The sequence below is a fragment of the Hyperolius riggenbachi genome, chromosome 10 (genome assembly GCF_040937935.1).
Source record: "Hyperolius riggenbachi isolate aHypRig1 chromosome 10, aHypRig1.pri, whole genome shotgun sequence".
Classification (NCBI taxonomy): domain Eukaryota; kingdom Metazoa; phylum Chordata; class Amphibia; order Anura; family Hyperoliidae; genus Hyperolius; species Hyperolius riggenbachi.
The window spans coordinates 176,510,674-176,538,257 of NC_090655.1; the positions used below are offsets into that span (position 1 = coordinate 176,510,674).

General features: G+C 45.0%; 1 protein-coding gene across 2 annotated transcripts in view; it reads right to left on the reverse strand.

The window, feature by feature from the left end:
- TMEM273 (transmembrane protein 273) overlaps positions 1–27,584 on the reverse strand; it is a 315,916-nt gene that overhangs the window by 112,590 nt on the left and 175,742 nt on the right. For both annotated transcript variants that reach the window (XM_068255299.1, XM_068255300.1), the window contains one exon: positions 4,845–4,883. In XM_068255299.1, the coding sequence (XP_068111400.1) occupies positions 4,845–4,883 (39 nt within the window). The remainder of the gene's footprint in view (positions 1–4,844; positions 4,884–27,584) is intronic.

The window sequence follows — 27,584 nt, forward strand, 5'->3', positions numbered from 1 at the left end:
GGTAGTGAGTGAGTGCTAGGGAGCCCCTTTAGGCAGTGAGTGAGTGCCAGGGAGCCCCTTTAGGTAGTGAGTGAGTGACAGGGAGGCCCTTTAGGCAGTGAGTGAGTGCCAGGGAGCCCCTTTAGGTAGTGAGTGAGTGCCAGGGAGCCCCTTTAGGCAGTAAGTGAGTGTCAGGGAGCCCCTTTAGGCAGTGAGTGAGTGACAGGGAGCCCCTTTAGGTAGTGAGTGAGTGACAGGGAGCCCCTTTAGGCAGTGAGTGAGTGACAGGGAGTCCCTTTAGGTAGTGAGTGAGTGACAGGGAGCCCCTTTAGGTAGTGAGTGAGTGCCAGGGAGCCCCTTTAGGCAGTGAGTGAGTGCCAGGGAGCCCCTTTAGGTAGTGAATGAGTGCCAGGGAGCCCCTTTAGGCAGTGAGTGAGTGACAGGGAGGCCCTTTAGGTAGTGAGTGAGTGACAGGGAGGCCCTTTAGGTAGTGAGTGTGTGCCAGGGAGGCCCTTTAGGTAGTGAGTGAGTGCCAGGGAGCCCCTTTAGGCAGTGAATGAGTGCCAGGGAGCCCCTTTAGGCAGTGAGTGAGTGACAGGGAGGCCCTTTAGGTAGTGAGTGAGTGACAGGGAGGCCCTTTAAGTAGTGAGTGTGTGCCAGGGAGGCCCTTTAGGTAGTGAGTGAGTGCCAGGGAGCCCCTTTAGGTAGTGAGTGAGTGCCAGGGAGCCCCTTTAGGCAGTGAGTGAGTGCCAGGGAGCCCCTTTAGGCAGTGAGTGAGTGACAGGGAGGCCCTTTAGGTAGTGAGTGAGTGACAGGGAGGCCCTTTAGGTCGTGAGTGAGTGACAGGGAGCCCCTTTAGGTAGTGAGTGAGTGACAGGGAGCCCATTAGGTAGTGAGTGAGTGACAGGGAGCCACCGCCGCTCCCCTCCTTACCTCGCAGTCAGCAGACCTCAGGATCAGCGGCGACCCGACCAGTAGTACGAGCGGGCGCCGGAAGTGATGTCACCTCCACATATTAGTGTGGGCGCTGGGTCCTAGCGCCCGCACGATTGGTCGCCGCCTGATTGAGGTGTGAGTGACGCGGCAGTGGCTGAAGGGAGCCGCTGACAGAGGGGGTGAGCGGCGGCCGGGCGGAGATCTGTGGCACCCCAGGACAGATTGGGGGCACGTGCCCCCCCAAAATAGGGCTAGCGACGCCCCTGGGCTACTGACTGTTAGTGAGATCAGGGACAGACTTGCTGCAGATAGGTAGGGAAAGCATTAGCTAGGCCTGTGTTCTTGTTCCTTACTTGCTGTGAAAGCACTTCAAACAGCCTTACTGAGGGCTAGCACATCAATCTCCTGTGTTTTTTTTTTGTGTGACACTCCACAGCCCACTGACATCCAGAGCTTTGTGCAAACTACTGCTGTTGTCTCATTAAGTTACAGGCACAGAACCACTCCAGTGCATTGTTATTTCACTGTATGCTGATAGCACCTTTGCATTTCTCTGTTTGTGACACTCAACAGCCCACTGACACCCAGAGCTGTGCATAATGTGATTCCTGCCCTTTAGGGATTAAAACCCGACTTTGTGTCAACGTCGTAATTTTTGGTGAGACTTTTGGCATGGATCCAACTCTGGCATGCCCCTGTCCAGGTGTTAGAACCTTTGAAACAACTTGTTCATCACTTGTGTGACCAGAAACAGTCTTTGTAGGTTTTAAAATTTGCCTGCCCATTGAAGTCTATGGTGGTTCGCCAGATTCGCCTTGTTCACAAACAGTTTTCGGAAGTTCATGTTCGCAATTCGCAAACAGAAAATTTTATGTTCGCGAGTCGTGTGTGACATCTCTACTCCTCTTCCCTTTACCGAAGCTTACTACAGTAGAGTCTCTGTTATCCAGTAGAGGTGGGTATCACCTGATACTGAATAGGTCTTTCCAGTTGCTTGAGAGTTCAAGCAGTTGGGGCCTCAGTAAGACAATACCCCGTCAGGGCCGGTGCTACCATTAAGGCAAAGGAGGCAGCTGCCCCAGGGCCCCAGAGCTTGTAGGGGCCCCCAGTGGCTACAAGAGGGGAAAAAAAATTCACATCGGCCTTATAGTTTTTGAGAAAATCGATTTTAAAGTTTCAAAGGAAAAAAAACACATTTAAAAACCTGCCGACTTTAATGGTTAATAGCAAATCCACCTTAAATGCTAGAAACCCTAAATTTGCAGGATATGTTAAGGAGATCATTAGGAATAAGGGGAAAAAACTATTTTTCAAAAAGACCTTATAGTTTTTGAGAAAATCGATTTTAAAATTTAGAAGGAAAAAAGTATAGTTTTAAATGCGGTAAATGTAACTTTTAGTAGCAAACCTAACGGTAGTGTAATTTTACATGCATCAAACGAAAGCGCAATAAATTTCCTGACGGGGTTTCCAGGGGGTCTATATGCAGCCACATCGCTTTGGCCAGGGATCGCTATACAGCCGCAATATGGCTGTATGAAGATCCCTGGCATTTTTTCCTATTTTCCCAATTTTTTTTTATGTTTAGAGTGTGAGAATTAAGAAAAAAAAAAAATTATGTAGGGTCCCCCCTCCTGAAACTTTATAACCCCTTGTCCCCCATGCAGGCTGGGATAGCCAGAATGTGGAGCTCTGACCGATTGGGACTTCACACCCTGACTATACCAGCTGCAATAAAGGTCCCCTAATGCCGAGTTTTGTTCCGGGGTATATGTTGGGGGGGCCCCCCAGGTTTATTTTGCCCTGGGGCCCCATTGTTGCTTAAACCGGCCCTGTACCCCGTGCCCCCCCCCCCGCCCCCCCACACACACACCACCAACACTGAGCCCTTTACTCCAGTGGTATACACATATCAGAGGTCTGGGCTGAAGTATGTTGCAGAAACAAGGCAAGAGGACTCAATTCATATTCAGCAGCTCTGCAAGGGTGTGCTACATGTGTATGGGACTTTTCATATCAGACTTGATAAGATGGGGGGGTCGTGGTGCACCGGGTGTCTGACAGGGAGGGTTCAGGGGGATATCGCTACGACCCCCCGCAGTGGCATAGCAGAAGGGGAAGCAGCATTAGAAGGAGGGGCAGCAGGGACAGTGGCGGGGAGGGGGCCAGAATCCCCCCTCCCTCACCTAGGCCCCTTCCTTCTGCTCTCTCCCCCTCCATATATCTGTGGCAAGCAGGCGCGGTGAGCGGAAAATTACTCACCTGACTTCCGCATTCCAAGTTCTGGAGTGCAGCGTCACCATTGACACAGCTCTCCACCTTCAATGCTGCCCACTGTGTTTCCTGATTAGCGAAAGCACAGAGAGCGGCATTGAAGGTGGAGACCTGTGACGACGGTGATGCTGCGAATCAGCACTTGGAATACGGAATTCAGGTGAGTAATTATCAGCCCACCGCGCCTGCTTGCCGCCAATATATGGAGGGGCAGAGAACAGAAGGAGGGGGCCCAGGTGAGGGAGGGGAGGGTTCTGGCCCCCCTTCCCACCGCTGTCCCCGCTGCCCCTCCTATTACTACCGGTATTAGTGATGCTTCACCTGGAGGCAATTATACTAGCTTCACGCGGGCAACTATACTAGCATCACTGGGGGCAACTATACTGCCTTCACTGGGGGCAACTATACTAGCTATACTGGGGGCAACTATACTATCTATACTGAAGCAACTATACTAGCTATACTGGAGGCAACTAAACTACCTACACTGGGGGCAACTATACTACCTACACTGGGGGCAACTATACTACCTATACTAAGGGCAATTATACTAGCTGCACTGGGGCAACTATACTACCTACACTGGGGGCAACTATATTACCTATACTGGGGGCAACTATACTAGCTACACTGGGGGCAACTATACTAGCTATACTGGGTCAACTATACTACCTACACTGGGGGCAACCATACCAGCTATACTGTGTATACAGTGTATACTACCTACACTGGAGGCAACTATACTAGCTACCGATACTGGGGACAACTGTATTACATGAACTGGGGCAACTATGCTACCTTTACTGGGGCAGCTATATTATCTATACTGGTGGCACCTGTACCTGGCATTACCTAATGTGGTGCACTTAGTATGCCGTACTCGCTCCTTACCTTTTTTTTTTTGGGGGGGGGGGGTCTTATAATACCCAGCACCGGGTGTCAAATGCCCTAGGTACGCCACTGTTCAGGGGATAATGTCTCCTTTTTTTTTACATCTAAACATGAAAAGACTGTCAAGTACTGGCAAAAACCTAATTCTAATCCATGTAATTGTTTATATATGAAATGAGACCTGCTGTCAAAGTACATGAACAGCTATAAAAAAAACAAAACCGTTCTTTTAAAGAGAACCTGTAACAAAAAAAAAAGTTCCCCTAAAGTTCCCCTGGGGTCAGGGTCCAAATGAGGCTTTCCCCTCCCCTTTAGCTGCAGGCAGTCCATCGCTGGCTCCCCTGAAATGTCCCAGAATCCTCCCTCGACAAGCCTGACAAGCGCTGATAAGCGCTGATTTATTTACATTTCCTGGCTCCAGCCCCTGGCAGCTGATCTGTCCCTCACCACAGCTCCGGTGTGCTGGGATCCCCTCTGTTGGAGATGCCGACCTCGCCTGGTCAGGATCTTCTGTGCCTGCACAAGCACAAGGCCGCACCGCTCGCGATCGTGTGGCCTGGAGTTATCTGCGCAGGCGCAGAAGTACTGCACACTGACAGATCGTCTGCCAGGGGCTGGTGGAAGCCCTAGGTAAGTAGATCTTGTTTTTTTTTTAATTACCTTGGACGTTTAAGGCAAATGTTGAAGTTCATTGAGATAATGCGGTTTTGAGTCTATTTTATTATTAAACATTGCTATGTCACCTTTATGTGGCTTAAACTTACCCAGTCCTCTCTCCAGCTTGCCACTAGTATGAACAGCACCTAGACAAAAAGTGAAACCAAGTATGTTATACTCTTATTAGAAAACAGACGTAAAAGGAGGAAACTCATCTAAGAGCTTAAAATCTCATCAGCGAGTAAGTGTGTGCGAGAGGAAAACAATAAAGAGGACCCAGATAAAGATGCAGATGTCCATGGACTTCATAAAGTGCTAAGTCAGCCTTGTCAGAATCCTTGTGGTTTCTTTATGCAGGAAAAGCTGCAAAAGTGTACTATGCAAAGTTTCAGTGTAAAACTGTGAAGTTAAGGTACTTTTTTAAATATTGCTCTGTGACTTTGTAACTAATGAAAATGCTCATTTGAGACTGAAGAATGTTCACAATATTATTTACATGTACTTTAATTACAAGGTCTTGCAGCCAGCAAGAGCAGATAACATTTGTGAGCCAGAGAAAGTCGAACTATGAAAGCATAAACAAATTGAAAGTTTAATAAAATTGTCTTAAGAAGCACTGATGCCATTTTATATTGCAGAGAGATTATTAATACGGTAATCAATAGCTCCTTATAAAGAGAGAAATAATGATTTAACTAAGTCTGGCAAAAGATATGTATACATTTCAGGAATCAGTTATGTCAGTTATATGCTAGTTAGAGTTATTCCTTAAAAAGCGTTTGAAGCCAAAATAATTTACTCTTTTTATTGCCCATTTATATTAAAAGGAACCAGAGAGGATCAAGAAAAGGTTTTATACATACCTGGGGTTTCCTCCAGCCCCATACACATGGATTGCTCCCACGCCGCCGTCCTCTGCTGCCTGAATCCGCCGGTACCGGGTCCCGTCATTGCCGCGAGTCGGCCAGTCGGCCGGCGGACGCGGCCGAATCTCCGCATCACACGGAGCTCCCTCCATGTACGTATGCATGAGGTTGCCTACTGTGCAGCCGCATGCATACGGGTATGGAGGGAGTCCCTGTGATGCGGACAATTGGCCGCGTCCGCCGGAAGTGACGGGCCCGGTACCGGCGGTTCCAGGAAGCGGAGGATGGCGGCGTGGGAGCGATCCAGGCTTATGGGGCTGGAAGAAGCCCCAGCTATGTAGAAAAGCCTTTCTCTATTTTAACAAACCATTCCTCTCTGGTTCCCTCTAAGCAGTAAGATCAAAGCTGATTCGCTGCAACAGCGTGGCAGAATAAGGTATTTATCCTCCCAAAATCCCAGGACAAAATTTCACAACTTTCCAGGTTATGGATTTTGCTGCCTGGGGAGGCAGAGCTTTGCACTGTAGCTCTGCCTCCAGTCCAGTCAATCTCAGCCAATCTCCGCCTCTCCCCGCCCCGCTCAGTGAAAGAAGACTGAGAAGGGTGGGGAGAGGCGGCGATCGGCTGAGATTGACTTGAACAGAGGCAGAGCTGCTGCACAAAGCTCTGCCTCCTCCAGGAAGCAAAGGGAGAATTTTGCCCCGGAGATTTCGTGGGGTGGGGACAAATACATTGTTCTGCCGAGCTGTTGCAGTGAATCAGCTGTGATCTTACTGCTTAACATACTGTAAGTGGGCAATAAAAAGAGCAAATTATTTTGGCTTCAGTCTCTCTTCAAACAAGTGCAAATAGCAAAACCTTTAGAATGCATTTGAAATGTGTATTTGAATTGAAGCTAAGAGAAATTGTTTATAATTTGAGAAAATCGATTTAAAAAATGCAAAGAAAAATGGTTTTTAAACTTGGAAAAATGACAGTTTAAAAACCATTTTTTTTGCATTTTTAAAATTGATTTTCTCAACAACTACAAAGTGTTTTTGAAAAATTCTTTTTTTGACTTGTACTCAATATTCTCCTTAAAATTACACAAAAAATTACGCAAAATTATGAAATACTACTATTACATATGAAATCAATTACGATTTTCCCTGAAACTTCACATTACAATTACGATGCAAAAATGTGAATTTCGATGCAAAATAATGTTGGGTCCCGGCTTGATGAGGTCATCAAGCCACGGCCCAGAACTTAGAGTCAGGGCGAGAAGGGATGCTGGCCAGAGCAGAGGGGGCTAAAGCTGCTCATCACAGGACCCAGGGAGGTGAGTAAAGGCTGCTGGCTGTGCGTACGTTAAAAAGGGGCGCTGGGAAAAAAGGGCGCCGGGTTTTAAACGATAAACATGGATAACGTTTAAAAATATAATGTACTATATTTCGTTTAAAAATAATGTTTTATAAAGTTATAAATCATTAAATAATGTGCATGAAATTGGCAATTGTGAAAACGTTAATCTTCCGTTTAAAAAGTGAAACGTATAATAACGTTTAAAAAAAAATAGTAAGTAACCCTCCCTGTACCTACCCCTAACCCCTAGACCCCCGTGTTGGTGCCTAAACCTAAGACCCCCCTGGTGGTGCCTAAACCTAAGACTCCCCTGATGGTGCCTAAACCTAAGACTCCCCTGGTGGTGCCTAAACCTAAGACTCCCCTGGTGGTGCCTAAACCTAAGACTCCCCTGGTGGTGCCTAAACCTAAGACCCCCCTGTTGATGCCTAAACCTAAGACCCCCCTGGTGGTGCCTAAACCTAAGACCCCCCTGTGATAAGCATTAATAACGTGTGAAAAAAATATTGTGCTGTTTTTCGTTTAAAAATAATGTTTTAAAAAAGATTGTACTGTTTTTCGTTTAAAAATAATGTTTAAAAAATTTTAAATCATAAAATAATGTGTAATCATGAGAAGCAGTTATAAAACAGTAAAAGTCTCCGGGCGCCGCTTATAAAACGTTATTTTTCTCCGGCGCCCTTTTTTCCTGTCGGGCGCCCATTAAACGATATTTATTATGGGAGTGAATGGCGGCGCCCGATTTGTCCACTTGCCTCAGGCGCCCGAATTTACTGTTCCCGCTGGCTGTACTGAGGACAGCTGGCCATACTGGGGACACAGATGTCTAGCTATCTGACCCCACTGTGTACAGACTCGTGCACATGGGCAGTCTATGCCTCTCTCTGCACTCGTGCTTAATAAAGATGGCTCGAACCTCTGATTTTCGGTTCACGAACCTCGAACGCGAACTTCCGCAAAAGTTTGGTTCGCGTGAACTTTTGCGAACAGCAATAGACTTTAATGGGGAGGCGAACTTTGAAAACTAGAAACATTAATTCTGGCCACAAAAGTGATGGAAAAAATGTTCCAAGGGGTCTAACATCTGAGTTTTTGCATGGATGAGTGGGATACACGCCAAAAGTCCCGGGGAAAAATCTGGAATTGACACACAGCAGCGTTTTAAGGGTAGAAATCACATTGCAATGCTAAATTGCAGGCATAAAGTGCTTTAAAACATCTTGCATGTGTATACATCAATCAGGTAGCGTAATTAGTGTACTGCTTCACACTGACACACCAAACTCACTGTGTAACGAACTGCAAACAGCTGTTTGTGTTGTGACGGCCTTGCCGGACTGGTGCACACCATGGCGAGAGTGCAGGCCATGGCGGTTTTCATATGGTCGCCAGGCTGAGGTAGCTCAATGATAGAACAACAGTGACTGTCCAGCTGATCGAATTTGGTCTGTCCACAATGAACGATTTTATTATCTTGGGTGTGCCCCCCCCCCCCGAGACACTGATATAGCCGTCGGTCATTGCTTCATTGTGATACGCAAGCCCCTTCACTGCGGCAAGGTAACGATCACGAAGGGGAATTGGCACATGTACATGCCTTTTGTTTTGTTGTTGCAGCTGCAGTGCAGCCAGAAAAATTAGGCAGGCATGTACATGCACCAGAAAAATTATTACAGTAGCCGCTGCTAGCCTTAAAAATTCAGGAATCCGCCATCCTCCCCAGCTTCACTTGCCTCAGACACCTCATAAACTGCACCAACAGCAGGTACTTCATCATCCTCCTCCTCACACCTTACGTCCATAGTGTAGCCTGACTCAGACATATGAGGTGGTGTAACTTGCTTAGCGCCTTCATCTTGTTGTAACAGTAGTGGCTGTGAATCAGTTAATTCCCCACCAAATAACTCCTGCGAAGTGTCAAATGCAGTGGATGTGGTGTTTGTAGTAGCGCTGGTGGCTGCGGAAGATGAGGTGTTCTGTGTTAAATAGTCAACCATGTCTTGACAATCTTGGGAGTTGATGGGACGTGCCTTCTTCCGAGCACTGTACTTTGGTCCAGGGCCGCACAAAATCACATCAGCACGACCTCAAACAGACCTGCTGGATGGCCTTCCTCTGGGTCTGCCTCTGCCTCTACCTGTTTTGTCCATATCAGTAGATGAAGTGAAAGGTATGCACTGACTTGACTAATACAATTTGCAGCTGTCACACAGGTGCAGTTAGCAGGTATGCATGGAGTGGTATATTACACAGCGTGCGGTCACATATGTAGTGTGAATAAGTATACAAATTTGCAGCTGTCACACACACAGGTACCATGAACAGGTGCAGTGACACTGTATGCGGTCACATAGGTAGGTGCACTGAACAACAACAGGTGGGTATGCAGTGATTGGTATTACAAATGTGAAGCCGCCTGTCACACACACACACAGGTACCGTGAACAGGTGCAGTGACTGGTAGTATTAAATATCACACTGCGTGCACTCACATAGGTAGGTGGGTGCACTGAACAACAGGTAGGTATATGCAGTGATTGGTATTACAAATGTGCAGCTTCCTGTCACACACACACACACACAGGTACCGTGAACAGGTACAGTGACTGGTGGTATTAAATATCACACTGCGTGCGCTCACGTAGATGGGTGGGTGCACTGAACAACAGGTAGATATATACAGTGATGAGTATTACAAATGTGCAGCTGCCTTTCACACACACAGGTAGTCACTGAATGTGCTGGGCCTGGCAGTGGCACAGTAGGAAACAGTAGGAATTACCAAGGGGCCAAGGTCCAGCAGCTAAGACTGACTGACAGGGCTGTATATGCAACACAAGTGTCTGTGGGACACACACACACAAAAAAAAATAGATCACAAGATCAACATTAGCTCTCAAAAGAGCTGTTGAGGATGAGGAGTGCTTTTTAGCAATAACGATCAGCAAGAAAGAGCAACCTAACAAGCCTAACTAAGCTTACCCTAATGTCTCTGCAACACCTCTCCCTTCTCTAATTACTGCAGCCACACGGGTGAGTGAAATGCCTGACGCTGCCTGCTATTTATAAGGGGGGGGCTCCAGGAGGGAGTGTAGCCTGACTGGCTACCCTGTGCCTGCTGACTGTGATGTATAGGGTCAAAGTTGAAGCTAATGATGTAGTATAGGAGGCGGGTCGAACCACCATAAAGTTTGCATTCGTTCGCAGAAGCGAATCACCGAAGTTGGTCGAACCGTCCGGGCCATCTCTAGCGCTTAACTGCATGCAAATGTAACAAAAGCACGAGCTTAGAGAGCAGCATAGACTGCGCATGTGTACACTAGGTGTCCCCAGCAGTGCCTGCTTAGACAGGACTCAGAATGTCCTATCCGCAGGCTTCCTGTTTGCATAGTGGTGACGTCATCTGCCAATATGACACGCACTCCCGCTGAGTCTGCGAGCGGCGGTTTCAGCGCTCGTTTGGATCTGACGATGCAGGCAGGGGTGAGAGCGGTATGCCTACTTTCTAAATGCCGCTTGACCACCTCTGTACTATGATAGTCTACCCCATCTCGCCGTCGCCAATGCAGGTGGGGCTGAATAAATAAAGTAAGTTTATTTTTCAAATACAACTCAAAAAGAAAAAAAAGTGGTAAACATTTGCACACATTAGAGCAACACTACAAGTATCTATTTGAAAAAACAAAAATTATGAAACTGGTCCTTTAAGGAAATTAACACAGCAGGGGAGACTTATGCTACATACACACTTGAAAGATAAATGAAAGATATCAAACCAATTTTATGTAGTATGAGAGCCATACTCTCCACAGTCTATTCTATGGAGCTGAACTCCCCATCAGGAAAAAATCTTTGCAAGATGCTGCTTACAAAGACCGCTGTACACATTCAAAAGATCAGTATCTGTGAGGGCTCGTTCCCACTGTTGCGACGCGATTTCGGCCGCATTCCGACGCTTGTAAAAACGCATGCGGATGCGTTTCCGCATGCGTTTTTACCCGCGATTTCGCATGCGATTTCGCATGGCAGGGTGCCATGCGAAATTAACCATGACACTGCCAGGGCTAAATAAAATTGAAAAAGGTGCGAAATCGCACGCGAAATCGCGGGTAAAAACGCATGTAACAAACGCATGCGTTTTTACTATTAAATACATTAGCGGCGATTCGCACGGATTCCCGACGCAGGCGAAATCGTTGGCTCTTTTGTGCGTTTTTTTCACGCTGAAAAAAACGCACCTCAACAACGCTACAGTGGAAACAGGCCCATCCACTTGTATTACATGTGCGGATCTGCATGCGTTGGATGCATGCAGATTCGCGATAGTGGAAACGAGCCCTCAAAGATATGTTCCTGCAAAAGATCCATCCTTGCAAAATGCATTCATAGTCTATGATATCTGCAGATACTCATACACACCTTGTTTAATGTCTGTAGATCATCTGCAGATCAGATCCACCAGGATGGATTTTCAGATCTGCAGATGATTGTCAGATATGCGGATGAAGTCTGTTAAACAAGGTGTGTATGAGGATCTGCAGATCTCATAAACTATGAATGCATTTTGCAAGGACGGATCTTTTGCAGGTTGCAAACTTTTGAGACTGGAAAATTACAGTAAGGCACAGGATATAGATCAGGATATAATACCAGCTGAAAACAGATAATACATTCTAGCACAGGGAATGCATGGAGTTTGAATACGATGACAGATTAATAGTCAATGAAAGATTTGAAGTCGATGAAAGATTCATAGATTCATACCAGCTGAAAAGAGAGAATGAAGCCTAGCAAAGGGAATGCATGGAGTTTAAATTCAATGAAAGATTGATAGCTGATGAAATATTTGAAGTCAATGAAAGATTCATAGATTTATACCAGTTGAAAAGAGAGAATGCAGCCTAGCAAAGGGAATGCATGGAGTTTGAATTCAATGAAAGATTGATAGCCGATGAAATATCTGAAGTCGATGAAATATTCATGGGGCTTGATTCACAAAGCCGTGCAAACTGTTTAGCACGGGTGTGCTAAACAGTTAGCACGTGAAGTGCCGTTCGCGGACTTTTGTGCGCGCAAAGTGCACGCGCAAAAGTCCGCAATCGAGCGTGCTAAACAGTTTGCACAGTTTTGTGAATCAGGCCCATAGATTGAAACCAGTTGAAAAGAGAGAATGCAGCTTAGCATGGGGAATGCATGGAGTTTGAATTCGATGAAAGATTGATAGTCAATGAAGATTTGAAGTTGATGAAAGATTAATAGATTCATACCTGTGAATGAGAAGAGATGAAGTCTGCTAGACAATCGCCATGTGAGGATATTGTATTGTCAATTTGGTCAATTTTATCTTGATGGCACTTTGAATTGACACTCCGAAGGAGACACACAGGCCTGACACATTGCTCAATCAAAGTTGATCTGTTATTCATTGCACTGAAAATATATTTCTGTGTAACAGATTACAGTGGAATCCTGTCTTCGCTAATAACTATATCTGTATATTCTAAGATTACACATCTGGAGTTGCTATTTACAGCAAAAGTTTCCAGAGATACTCTGGGAAAAAAATATATAGCAATTGTAACACAATTACCATGGGAAAATCATGAACTGCTTATCCTAGGATTATTATTATTATTATGTTTCTGTAACTGTTTTTTCTACCATACATCCTCATGAATAAGCTGATCAACTAGCTTGATAAATAATCCAACACCAGTAGTAATAGTAACAGGAGTAATAGTGTGGTTAAGAATTAAGCACTAAGCAGGCCATACACTTGTCGATATTTACCATCAATATATAGCAGATTCAATCACTGTGATTGAATCTACTTGAAATCAGTAATGCAACCAATCTGTTTCCATCCAAAATCAATCAATTAGGTCGATCGGACCGGGCAGAACATTTTGCTCAATCGGCTGACGCAGAATAGGGGCAGTACTCTCATCTGTCCCACTGGAATTTGTCCTTCTGGGTCTGTGGTTTAACTTTAGGCAGTAGGTGTTGACAAAGCTGTGATACCTGTCTTTATTGTATAACGGACATTTTGTTCTAAATTAGCTCCATTTGGTGATATATGAACAAAATGTGTTAGAAGAAGGCCACATGATGTGTACGTGTTCAGGGACACTTGTTACTCTTGAACATGTCATAATAGTAGATTTACCGTTATTTTGCAATGTCCTAGCTTCCTTGACTTTTAGTGGAAAAGGGGCCCCACAGACAGATTTAGACAAGTGATGTGTTGTCCAGACTGGACCACTTCCCCTTGTGACCTTAAACAGAAGGTTGAGTAAGAGAACAGTGGGTGGTGAAACTCATTATAATATGGGTGGAGAGTTCTAAGAATTAAATGTTAACTGCTTCATGTCTGCACTGATTATTGAACTGTGATTGGTTTTTGTAACACTGACAAATATCCTGGCCAGCCCCAGGGAGTGTATATTTTTGCATACTTGTAACCCTATAAAATCTGCTGTGTGCTAATGATCTGTAGCATTACTCTGATGATGCCTGTATCAACGGCCCTTGATGCATGAATAAATGTGTTGTCTATTTGACGAGGTGTGTCCGAGTCTTCCCTGTCCTTAAACATCTTGGACAGTTTTGGTGGAGAATCGCGGGCAATGAACGACTGACTTTGTGGCACACCTCTGGAGGGACCCTGGACATCTTGAGGAGCGGAACCTTGGAGAAACAGCCGTGGAGAGGTCCAGATATCAAATCCTTAAACAGCGCTGTACCAGGTGAGACTTGATCACCTACTTGATATTTGCACCTCCCTGCTGGTTGCAACCCTACTCCGCTCAGCAGGGTTTCCGTGAGGATCTCCCATGACAACGGTCTCCTGATATGTGGTATGTCATCTTCTATTTCTTACTCTGTACCCTGTATGCATACCGTCTCTTTCTTCTGATTAACTTGTCGCTTGAGATTTAACACGTGTTATTCATGCCGTCTGTCTGCTGTGATTAACTTAGTGCATGGAATCTGACTTAGTTGCTATTGTATGGAGTATAGTGTTGTGTGAGTAACTAGAATTCATTACAATAGTATATGATATGTGGATTCATGCTGAGTAATGTCATATTTCTGAAGAGAACATTCTATGTGGTATCCGGAGTATTGGGAGTCGACGGTGGAGAGCCAATCTAGATTATAAACTCTGTGAGTCAGCATACTATTGTGTGCATAGCCCTGTGGTGCTGCAACACACAGTTATCACACAGGATACACACTGTGGAGAAAGTTTTCAGAAGGAAACCACAGGTTGAAAATCTATAGACCGTGGTCATAAATCATAGACAGAGGGGAGATTCGCTTCCTTCAAAGCAGAGAACTTGTAGGCTGGCTCTCCCCTGAGACAACATAACGTTGGATGGGATACTTGTAGCAGGGAGATTGATCATATGTTTAAACTTATGGTGATGTGTAATGGTGTTTTATTGTCTGCAAGGTACCTAGTGTGTGCAGCTCAGAGATAACTGTATTTGACTAAGTGTTCTCTTATATGTGTAGGCAACTGTTTTCTCCTTCCCAACAAACACCAAGGTGGAATACACATTAAATTACGTCACACTACATAAAGTATAGTGGGGCTCATCGGGGGGGCCTACTTAATTGGCGTGTGGAAGGGAGAAAACTAAACCTGCCTGAACTATGCTGTTTTTGTACTAACCTCTACAAACACTTTAGAGTGTGCCCAGAGTGTCTCATATCATTGGAAAAAGTACCCAGTATAGTTGAATATTTGATCAGGAGGAGAGTGACCTGCGGCACCCCCAATATCTCTCTAGACAGATACAGGCCAATTGTAATAAGGCCCTATGTGCCACGCCTCCCAGGCAACACTCAATTCCTCTTAGAGTCAACACCCTGGGAGTGTGCAAAATTGGGCCTTGAATGTCAGCCAAAGCCTGAAATAGTCGCTCAGCATTATATTTTTCTGTCAAAATTAGTCGCCCCCTTGGGACCTCCCAATCCCTCAACTATTAAAGAGAATCTGTACTCTGAAATTCTTACAATAAAAAGCATACCATTCTATTCATTATGTGCTCCTGGTCCCCTCTGTGCTGTTTCTGCCATTCTCTGCTGCAAACCTGGCTTGTAATTGCCAGTTTTAGGCAGTGTTTACAAACAAACTAACCAGCTTCTAATAGGCTCAGCTAAGCAGAGTGTGTTAGTCACACAGAGCCTGCAGGGGGTGTGTACAGCTTCTAGCTAATCACAAGCAGCCCTGCACATTCCAGTCTGACTGCCTCAGCCTGACTGTGCCGACTATAGAGAGAAGATTAGATCATATAACAGAGATAACACAGCTACTGTGCAATTAGGAAAAGCTGCAGTAAGCCAGACCACATTAGAAAAGGCATAGGAACTTATAGCATAGAAGAAATAAAGATAAACAATTTGTTACAGAGTCTCTTTAAGAGAGGGTGGGGCAGGGACTCGACAACTCAGAAGACTCAGACAATTCTGAGGATCTGGAATCAATTATCCAATCCCTCAGTTAGTGGAGAGGTTGGATCCACTACCTGAGGGTTCTAAGTGTTCAGATGACTCTGATGGCTTACATATCTGAGACAGTATAGCCTGTGCACACCCCTGGATGAGTGAGGGAGTGACCGCATGCTCAAAAGGTCTTATCCTGATCAAATAAATGTAAATTTCTCACAGGGTGCTGTTATTTGCCCTGAGAGGGATTGTGAGACACTGATTTATGGGCTCATTGCTACAGTTAACAGTATAATCATTCTGATAGTCTAGTGGTGTTATATCTGGTGGAAGAATTTGTGTTGTCCTGATTTGGCTGATATATATGAGACTCAAGCTGCCTTAGAGGAGGCTTTGAGGTTTGGCTTTGAGGTTTGTCCACCGGGGGAGGAGCTTCCCGACCACGAGAGAGAAGTCTCCGCTCAGCCAGATCCAATTCATTGCCGATCAATAGATTACTGGATGTCACAGGGATTGTGATGCACACCAGACCACTGCCTGCTAGACACAATTGAGCGATCAGGTGGGCAGTGCAGCCGAACTTAGGGTTTTGCTGCTCCCCAGGCCACTCAAGCAGACAGGTGAGCCTTTGTGAAACCTCACTGGTACTGGTGTCTTGCGGGCCAGTCAGGCAGCAAGGTGGAAGCTTTGTAAGCTCTCACTGGGGCTGGAGGATCTAAGTGGGGCATTGCAGACTTTTGTGACTGTAGTCGGGACTTCACAGGGATTGTGATGCACACCAGACCACTGCCTGCTAGACATAATTGGGTGACCAGGTGGGCAGTGCAGCCGAACTAAGGGTTTTGCTGCTCCCCAGGCCACTCAAGCAGACAAGTGAGCCTTTGTGAAACCTCACTGGTACTGGTGTCTTGCAGGCTAACCAGGCAGCACAGTGAGAGCTTTATAAGCCTTCACTGTAGCTGAAGGGGTCTAAGTGAGGCATCACAAGCTATTGTGAAAGTCACTAGAAGATTGGCGGAATTGGCTGACCCTTGTGTCAATAAGTGTATTGCACAGAAGCAACACAGAGAGTGTTGCTTGAGTTGTTCCCATTCGAAACCAGAGGATTGGCCACCTTTGGTGTGAGAATTGCGTGGAATTCAGGGTGAACACATAGTCTTTATTATGAGGAACTCAATTTCCTGGAAACGAGAGTCAAATCGTGGAGAGCCACAGTATTTGACCCCTCGAGAGGAAATGTCTGACAAATGTGGACTATGGGTGTCACGATATTTAGAGGAATGGGAATGGTGGACGAACCACAAGTTTGCTAAAAAGGGTACCTTTAAGCCAAAAATTTGGGAAAATCTGTGGGACACACACAGAATGAGAATGAGTCGTCCTAATTAGAGAGAGGCATGGAGTAGATGGATGAAGGAGTCCATCCGGAGATCAGAGGATGTGAACATATTGACAGTGACACAATCTGCAACTGTCACAGGTAAGATGAGACCTACAACTGCAAGCACTGAACAATTGTATGGGTCAGAGGATGAGCAAATAGAGGAGAAGGAGGTAATGGAGATGGAAGCATACCAAGCTTGGTCTGCAATCATGTCCGGGGAGCTGCATGAGTCATTCAACAGAACTGCGTCACAAGACGTGAGCCATAGAGCTGCTGCAGAACCTCTTACAAGAGGCAATGCTGCAACACAGCCTCTCATTGACCTCACTGAAACAGAGGAAGTACAGTTTCACATACTGTAGATCAGAGGCAGAGACAGGATGTGCCAGAGTCAGCAAGCCTAGGAGCTCACGGGGGAAGAGGGGAGCTAGGGAAACTGCGTCATCCCACTATAGATCCTCAGCTAACCACTGAAGTAAGTACACCAACTGCCCTAGCACAGTTAAGGGAAGAATCACCACCTGCATATGAGACAGGGAGAGTGTCAGAATACACTTCCCTCAACTATGCTCTGAATCCAAATGATGGGATGTACCCCCTCCAACCAATGATGACGGGCATCCCTCACTGCTCCCCTTATGAATTAATCCCTACTCATCTTAGTAATATAAGCAACTACTTAACACACTACATGCAGCCCTCCCCCTTCATGGATCATCCATTACTATCTCAAGTTAGAAATCGATTTTTCCCACAGCTTACTCCTATGCCCTCTCAGCCCACTACCACGGCAAGGGTGCCAGAACCAGATTGGCAGCAACATCTAAGTCAAAGCCAAGAAGGGGAAGTGACACCTTCTCTCTCTGACACTAGACTGTCACCTAGTCCCTTCAGTGACAATACAGACTTAACCGACCTTGATAGTTTAAATGGCACACCCCAAGGCACTTTGCAGCTTAGTCCTAATACTGCCCCTTTTACACCACAGTCAGGCAGCAGTAAACCATCCTGGGTAAGTGATACTAACCCTTTCAGGCAAAAGCCAGTCCCCTTAAGGCAAACGCAGGAGCAACATAATCCCAGTGAGTCACAGAGGGAGACTAACCTGTCAGGAGCCCCTGCTAAACCCAACTGGGAACAGCAGCACCCTGCTGAAATGATATATCCAGTAAGGGAACAAGTATTGTCAAATAACCATGACAGGCTGACAGGTACTACCATACCATATACCCTGGACCCCCTCAGAAATAAGGGGACTTTTGAGTGTCATTGCTGCTTGAAAAATATAGAGAATAAGCATAAGTGATATATTACTGTGCTGCAGTTTCTGATGTAAATGTGTGAATGACTCATGCCATTATTTGTGTTCTAAGCATTGCCTCAGGATACATACTGTTGAGACACTTCGGACATCCCTAATAGAACTTTAGAGCAAAATAGGATTCTTAATTAGTATCGCTGACTATCAGTAACGTTAGTAAATTAACATATAGGGACACGAAGTGTTCACGGCAGGGTGTAGTCTGAAAATAAGGTCAAACTGTGTTGTTCCTATGAAGTTTCTGTTGCATATAGTGAAAGTATTTGGTTGGTCAAGATATAAGTGCTTGCACTTAGTGCTGATCATTGTGTTCACCAGTATGTGTTGGTGAGTCGTTGTCTCCTTTCCATTGATCACCTTAATAGCATAAAATATCAGTGATACATCGCGTTGGAAGGCATTTAGCCAGCCAATCACTGCGGTGCACTGGGGTGATGAATGGAGAGGAGGAGAGTGAATTTACCAGCTTTGTGTCCGGCTTGTACAACACTGTATAGGAAATTTTATACATGTCCTGAGTGCCTAACACCGTTACAAAAAAATATTTAGTATTGTTGGTTATTTGGTCAGAGGAAGAATAACCTGTGGTATCCCAAACACCTTTCTAGATAAACGTAAGCCAGTTGTGATAGAATCTTACAAGCCACCTGGCTCGCTGCAGCCACCAGTCTGCTATACATTTCCTTTGTATTCAGCGCCCTGGGAGTGCAGCGAATTAGGCATTAAATTTCGGCCAGTGCTGAATGCCCCCTGGAACCTATCCAATCCTCAGATACCAGGGGAACAGGCACAGGACTCAGAAAGCTCAGAGGAATCTGACGAGTTTGAGAGTTTGCCAATAATTGCTCCCTGTCACCGCCCTATCCCACAGGTGCAGGAAAGTGTTGAACGCTATCTAAGGGCTAGACGGGCTCAAATAATTCAAAAACCCGAAAATCTGTAAATATGAATTTTGCATAAATTACTGGCTAGACTGGTGATGCCACTAGCGGGTTTCTTCCTTTGACTAAATGACCATAGAATATACACCCTATGCTGAGCAAGGCCGTGGTGTGTGGACTTATGGGTTTGCTGTTGCAGCCTGCGCTGTGGTGTTGCTAGTGGTTTCCTGGTGTTATTGTCGCTGGAGGGAGTTGTGTTGTCCTGATTTGGTTGAAGTATACGGAACCAGGGCTGAGTCAGAGAGAGCATTGAGGTTCGGTTTTGGTATCAGGGCATCAGGAGAGCAAACTCAGTGCCACTTCAGAAACGAGCCCAATCAGTTAGACTCGGTCAGTTGCCATTCAATAGAGGTTGTAAATGGTGGTGTTGAGGTTAGTCCATCGGGAGGGGACCCTCTGTCAGACCAAGCCAGTGAAGGGTCCACTCAGCCAGATCTAAGTGCTTGTCACCCGCACAATTATTGCAGTTTGGATTTCTCAGGGTTGGCAATGTTCACCAGACCAATGCCTACTGGGCGACAGTAAAGGGTCGGGTGACCTGTTGGGCAGCAAGGACAAACATAAAACCTTGCTGCTTGCCAGACCACGTGAGACAGTGTGACTATTGTGACTCCCTCTACTACGTGCTGGAGTGAGCACAATATTGCTGAATAACATCAGTAAAACCTTGCTGACCCTTGTGAAAATCAACAGAGGGGTGACGGGATTGGCTGACTCCAGTGTGCTTAGTGGTTCACACGGTAGCAGCAGGGAGAGAACCTGTTGCTCAAGTTGCTCCCAGGCGAAACCAGAGATTGGCCATCTCTGGTGTGAGAATTGCTTGGAATTCAAGGGGAACACATAGTCCATACTATGGGGAATTCAATTGCTCAGAAGCGAGCGTCAAATCGCGGTGAGCCGCAGCATTTGACGCCGCGAGAAGAGATGTGTAGCAAGTATGGACCGTGGGTCTCCCGATACTTGGAGGACTGGGAGCGATGGACTAACCAGAAATATGCCAGAAAGGGAACTTTTAAACCAAAGGTGTGGGAAAATTTGTGGGATGTCCACAGGGTGAGGATGACTCGCCCAAACGAGCGAGAAGCATGGAGTAGGTGGATGATGGAGGCGATTCGCCGATCCGAAGACGTCACCATCATGACAGTAAAACAATCAGGCACAGGAGGGTCACCACGGCTAGAAGATGAGGGGACTGAAGACACTGATGTGCTGGATATGGGAGCACACCAGGCTTGGACTGCACTTATGTCCGGGTCTTCTCGCAGGCGGACTGATAAGGCCGTGTCTCAGCATGTGAAACACAGAGCTGCTGCAGAAGCTCTTGATGACAGTGCTGACACACGGCCACCAGGTGATCTCACTAAGAAAGAGGAAGTACAGGCACACAGCGACAACAGACAGCTAACGCAGACCTCATTAGAGACAACACACAGTAGCAGTGACAGGCTGGCCCACATACAACCTGACAGAGAGAGAGATGACTCTACATCTGTATGCCAATCCTCGTTGTATTCAGGACAAACTATGCATTAAACATTAGAGATGTATGTATAATCATTACATAACCCACGTACAAAAAAATTGCATGGACAAGTTGTCTCCTCTATTTCAGATTCTAAATTCGGTGACAATTGGAGGGGAAGGTTCTGTGGATCCATAAGTATTTGAATATACATGGTATAAAGGGAATGAGTCCCACTATTTAGCATTATTTTGAACATGCTAGACCAATACATCCACCTCGTAATGGACACTGAATGGCATACCCTAGATGAGCTCTGTGGCAGTCTGTACCGCAGAACAATTCCTCCTTTGTCAGGAGTGTTTAAAACAGAAGTTGCAGGGAAGACCGGAGATTATTTTCTTTTTGACATATGTCCACGACAAAAATATACTTGACTGTGAGGGAGATGAGGACCCTGAAGTAGACATATGTACCATACCAGGAATTTTCAGTACAGACCCTAATGACATAGATGACGAAACACTTGAAAGTGAAGATCCGAGGGACTTATCATACAATTTAAACAATGGAACCTCAGTTGACCCATTGCCAGTAAGAGGTGACAAAGGAAAATGATATCCTGAAGACCCGACAAGAGGAGGGTATGACGACTGGAACATTATGTCCATGGTATATAATGTTGGAGAGACAGGACAGTAAGGAAAATATTCTATGACCAACCCAAACCAGTGCAAGGTACTTTGTTAAATAAGTGTTATAACCTAGCAGATGGGATTATGGAGTTCCGACTCACGCAAATTCCTGAGTACATTGGAACTGTAAACCCTCTGACATACTTGACTCAAGAAAGAATTATATTTGGACTGAACTGTAGTATAGTCAAACAAGTCACCTAGTATAAAGACACTGAAAAAGTCAGACTTGGTGCCTATTTTAGCACCCTGGTATTGCATGTACAAACAGATGCTAAAAGTAAGTTATTTGAACGCATCACACCTAAAGAAGGTATAACAGTACGTCAATATATGTTAAGATTTATGAGAGAGGCCTGTACACCAGACATTGAAGGTCATTATATTATTGACACAGCGTACTGGTCATCAAATCAGTCTCTCTCCTTCAATGGACCAAAGCCTTGGAGGTGGGATGTGCTGTGCAATGGGATAGATGCACCAAAGGTAAATGAATGGATGGATGGGATTCCCATGTCTGAGGGATTGAGGGGAGTGTATCATACCATGGACTGGAAAGATCCTCATGGCTATGAATTAGATCTAGACTTAGATCTATATGGACCATTTGTCTGGCCTCTCTATGAGGAGTCGGATAAAGGGTGGTTGTAATATGGGGAGAGTCCAGTTCCTGGTGTGAACAACCTGTCGATAAATAAAAAGGGATGGTACACATGGGAAGGAAAAGATAAAGTATGTGTAACTGTAGTTCAAGTAGAATGGGAAAAGGATGTTGTGGTCCATGCAAAGGTGAGTTCAGACACATGTAAGGTCCCAGCTGTCAAAGTGGTGGATCTAATTGTTCCTGGATTGGCTGCACCTTGGGCGATGTTGGTGGATACTCAGATCGATGGAGAGTAACCCTAACTGACTTTAGGGTGAATGCATGAGACAGGAGGTGTGGTGTGTATGTCAAAAATCAAATATACATGCTGAAAGGGTGGTTGTAATCAAGACATAGCCACAATAAAGTAAAAAGGGATTTGATGGGTACAGTACGAGGGGCTGGGGGTCTCGGTTTGGGAGCTTTTGAACACTATGGAGTTGGAGGTGCTACGAAATAAACTTGGAGGGGTGGCTCAGCATGTAGGGATGCAAGTGAAAACCCATTTAGATATAAATCATGTATTGGAGAATTTACAACATGACCACATTGATGCTACAGCATCACTGTCAGAAGTAATGAAGAAGAAGTTCAAGGGTTTAATTGCAGGTCTGTTTAAACATTCAGAAGACGTCCAGTTGGCATTATCATGTACGCAGGTTCAATCTGAACTTTCACAAGATTTAAAGCTAATGATAACCTCGCTGCACGCTGGCCATTTTCCTATAAATTTACGTAAACAGGCTGAAAGATCTGTCCTTGATTTTGCAAGACACATGAAAAATGGTGGCTTACTCAGTTCCATGGGTGTCAGAGCCTCACAGGCACTATTTCCTTCTTAGTGCCTGTTGCTGGCAAAGAATACCAAGCTTATGCAGTGGTAAATCTGGGTTCTATTCTATCTGAAGGTGCGGGTTTTGCACTCCTGGGTTAACCATGAAATTTAGTGCTGTATGAAGAAGGGGAGCCCAGATTAGTAGATACATATGGGCACTGGAAAAAGGAAAATGTTCTCTTATGTCAAGGACAACAAAATATAATTTTGAGACAGCAATGCTGGGACAAGGAAGGATAATGTTTGATGGACGCAACAAAAAAGGGTGCCGAGCAGGATGAAATGTCTGGGACAGGGTTATTGGTGCTGGTATCAGATGGAGAATGTCACTTCTTATGCAGTGTACACATTGAATTGTACTCAAGGTAGAACACTGACCCGAGGGGTGTACTGCACCATTGGCCCAGTCCTAGGGATAGATCTGGCACAGCCAGAAGGGCGAACACCCATAACACCTGAAAAGAGACTCGACATCAAACCTGATACACCTGTCTATTTACAAAAGATTCCTTTAGGGTGGGGAGCAGAATTGAAAGGGTGGTTATTGGATTTTGGGAAAAAGGATGAGATCATACAAACTCTCGGAGCTTCAGAAAGGCAAGCAACTGTGCTCCTGGAGCATAATCGTGAGAAACTGTTACAGGTCTCACATGCCCTTGAGCAAGATGCTAGTGTGTCCTGGTGGGAAAGCTTATTTGGGTATAGTCCAAAAGCAAGTGCCTTTCTGAATCTCATGCTCAACCCAGTAGTGGTACTAATAGCCCTTACCGTATTGTTTGACCTTTTTCAGTTATTCATGTTTTGTAAAATGAAGAGGTTGAGCCCAAGGATAAATAAGAAATAAAAAAGAAATTCAGGGATGTTTTAGTGGTGGTATCCCCGGATGACGAATATGGATAAATGTTGTGTAATCATGGTAATTTTACCCCAATCCCTTGTAGTTAAATAGTGTGAATGGACACGAGTGACTGGAAATCGTAGGGTCCTCCAGCGATGGAGAAAACAAGTTAACATAGGTATGAATGAAACTGATAATTATACAGACTCTTCTTGAACCGGAAGCCAGCGGTCAGACTGCTGAGCTAGGGGCGGGAGGAGTCTGTTAGAAGTGAGAGGGTAGATTTATTAGGCATTGTAATCCCCTATGTGTTATTATTGAACAAATATGATGTGGCTCTATTTAAAAAAAAAAAAAAAAAAAAAGAGGAAGGGGCCACAGACACCTGGGGCTTGGTACTGGGACTTTAAAAAAAAAAAAAAAAAAAAAAAAAAACTTTTTCCTCTGTCCTGCAGACATGTTCTTGTGTTTTCCTTGTGCACCTAGGCAACAACCACATCAATCACCCTCTAGTTCTACCTTAAGATCTACCTCAGAAGACTTAAAGGGGTCCTGGCTTATCACCAAGAAGACACCTAAGAGACTTGTTGTCCATAAGTGTGGCACCTACCTCATGATTTCAACTCTACCTCATGTGTCATCATATAACCTGTTATTCTACAAACCAGTGGCAAGAGGTCCCAAGGATGTGAGAAAAAGAAACCCCAGCTGGACAGGTGACAGCAGCTGAATCCTTGGTAAGACATCGCTCCACATCAAAAAGGAGCACTCTTCATCCTGGTATGACACTTTGCTTCAATGGAGAACCTCAAGGAACCTTTGTATGACTCACCCTGAGGAGAGACACAATAATGCTCTCCCAGGGTGCACCACCCAACTCAGAGTTTTGGCTAAGGGTGCGGCTCTGGGGAGGGAGAAGATACTACAATGCCATCCGGTGATATCAGCTGGGGCCCCCCACCAAAGGACCAAGGAAAAACTTTTGATATAAGTAGTTCACAGGGATGAACTAGAGGAGGGAGTGACAAAGCTGTGATACCTGTCTTTATTGTATAACGGACATTTTGTTCTAAATTAGCTCCATTTGGTGATATATGAACAAAATGTGTTAGAAGAAGGCCACATGATGTGTACGTGTTCAGGGACACTTGTTACTCTTGAACATGTCATAATAGTAGATTTACCGTTATTTTGCAATGTCCTAGCTTCCTTGACTTTTAGTGGAAAAGGGGCCCCACAGACAGATTTAGACAAGTGATGTGTTGTCCAGACTGGACCACTTCCCCTTGTGACCTTAAACAGAAGGTTGAGTAAGAGAACAGTGGGTGGTGAAACTCATTATAATATGGGTGGAGAGTTCTAAGAATTAAATGTTAACTGCTTCATGTCTGCACTGATTATTGAACTGTGATTGGTTTTTGTAACACTGACAAATATCCTGGCCAGCCCCAGGGAGTGTATATTTTTGCATACTTGTAACCCTATAAAATCTGCTGTGTGCTAATGATCTGTAGCATTACTCTGATGATGCCTGTATCAACGGCCCTTGATGCATGAATAAATGTGTTGTCTATTTGACGAGGTGTGTCCGAGTCTTCCCTGTCCTTAAACATCTTGGACAGTGTCCTCCTCCCTGTGTCCTTTTCTCTTCCTTATCTATCATCAACTCAAAGTTCAAACACTAGAGCTCTGGCAGGAAACACACCAGGGCTCTAATGTTTGAACTTTAGCATCTGTCACATGACATGGAAAAGAAGAGGGACAGAAGGAGGAGGACACCCGCCGCATGAAGTTATACCACTGGACCTGGGAGGAGGACACACACCAGCCCAATAGGTGAGAGCTCTGCTGCAGGCTGGGGTTAGCAGATATGGGTGGAGGCCTGGGCGGGGTGGCAGGCAGGAGCAGCCCCACATTCATTTCATGCAGTAACTAATTCAAAATCTGTGAGCAGTGTGTGGGCAGCCAATAGATCCCTTTCTAATCAGATTCTATCAGAGAGAAATCTATCTGATGGTCGGTCTGGTGATTATCTATAAGTTTTTATTTGTCTTTAGCTTGAAAATTATCGAAAGTTCAATTAGGGATATCTGTAAAAATCAGATTTGCATAATATTTTGAAAACAACAAATTTTCACAAAACTCACAAAACTGTGGATATATACAAAGGTGAATCCTTTGTATATATCCACGTGAAAATACAAACATACTTTCCAACGACTTGTGAAAATATGTGTGTACAAAAGCAAACTGAACTTACATTTATTAATAAACTTGATGAGTATGTGCACATTTGTAAAATATCAACCTTATATTTTTGGTAACCTAAAAAAAATTTCCCATTTTGGCAAATTTGAAAGCAACGTGACACAACACAATTTAACTCAATGTAATGAATTATGCCTAGCCTATTGATTGCCAGGGGCAGGCTCTACATTGTCTGCTTCGTTGTAATAATAGCTGGGAACACTACACTGGATGTAAAAAAGGAAATAGGAAACTTCAACCAAAAAAATTGTAGGTTTGCAAAAATTTTACTTTAACTGAATCTTCCAAATTTAAGTTTGCAAATTTTGCCCGCATATCCCTATGTACTATAAAATCGTGTATATTTTATGATTACACTTATGTGGCCACTTGGTTTGAGGACTGATACATAGGGATGAGCAAGATTGCCTTTGACATTATCGCAAAAAGATTTGCAAAAGTACGATTGTTCTGGAAATTGTACAAAAACGTTCTTGCAAATACATTTAAGTCAATACCACCTGTTTTAGTGGTTAATAGCAAATTCTCCATACATGGAGAATCACCAAATTTGCTACAAAAGTTAAGGAAAACAGTGGGAACAGGGGGAAAAAAAACTTTCAAAAAGATGTCGTTTTTGAAAAATTGATTTTATAGGTACAATGGGATATTTTTTTATGCAGTTAACCACTTTCTTACCCTAGGTTATTTCCCCTAAAACAACAGAGCACTTTTCTATGTTTCCCACTCCCCCATTCATTCATCAATAACTTTATCATTACTTAGTGTGAGAAAACGCGGAAAAGCCGCCAATACTCAAGGTGAGGCGGCTGACTCCGCGTTCAACATGGCAGCTGGCGCGCAGTCGGAGCGCGGAGAAACCGCCGCATGCTCTAACAACAACAACTTGCTCTCCAATGCGGCAAGTTGCTCGCATAGGCCTGCTCCTCTCAGTAATGCGGAATGCGGAGAAAACGCCGCACGCACTGACAGCGGTGCGGCGGTTTCCGCATCCAACTCAGCAGAAACATTACAACACATGACTGTTGTGGCTGGGACTGATAGTCCACACATGGTTTAGGAGGACGCGCGCGCGCAGAGAGGCAGGGCCTTTATGGCAGTCAGAAGAGGGTCAGCTGACCAAGCTGGTCAGCTGACAATTTCAGTAACTTCCATTGGCCCAGCACTTAGGGGAGGCGCTGGTGAGCGCTAGTGTATATATACTGGGTGCTGGTCATTCCTCTGGTGTCTGGCGTTGCGATCACTAGGTGGCAGCACTCAGACCTTGTCAGTATCTGTGTTTATTAGTCAGTTTCATAGGTGTTGATGATTACGGAGCTCACACCTTAGCCTAGGAATTATGTTATTATCTGTATTGTTATCTAGACCAGTTTCCAAGGTGTTGACGGCCACGGAACTCGCACCTTAGTCTAGGAATTCTGTACCATCTGTATTATTTGTATTATCTAGTCCAGTTCCCGGAGTGTGAGAATCTTAGAGCTCACACTCAAGTCTAGGCATTGTTGATTACCTGTTATGACTTTCTGCATTCCTGACCATTCTCCTGATCTCTGATTTTGTACCTTTGCCTTTCTGATTCTCTGTTGCCAATACTTGGCTTGTCTCTGGATTCCGTACTTGCCTACTGTCTCTGTACTGTATCTGTCCGTGTGTTAACGACCTGGCTTGTCCGACCTCGAGAACTATCTCTCCTGTTAGGAGATAGTTCACAGATCTGTCAGTGACACTTCTCCTTTGGTGTCACTCACCTTCTGTCCTTCCCACTATCTCAGCCTGGCTCCGCCCCTTGGGGAGCA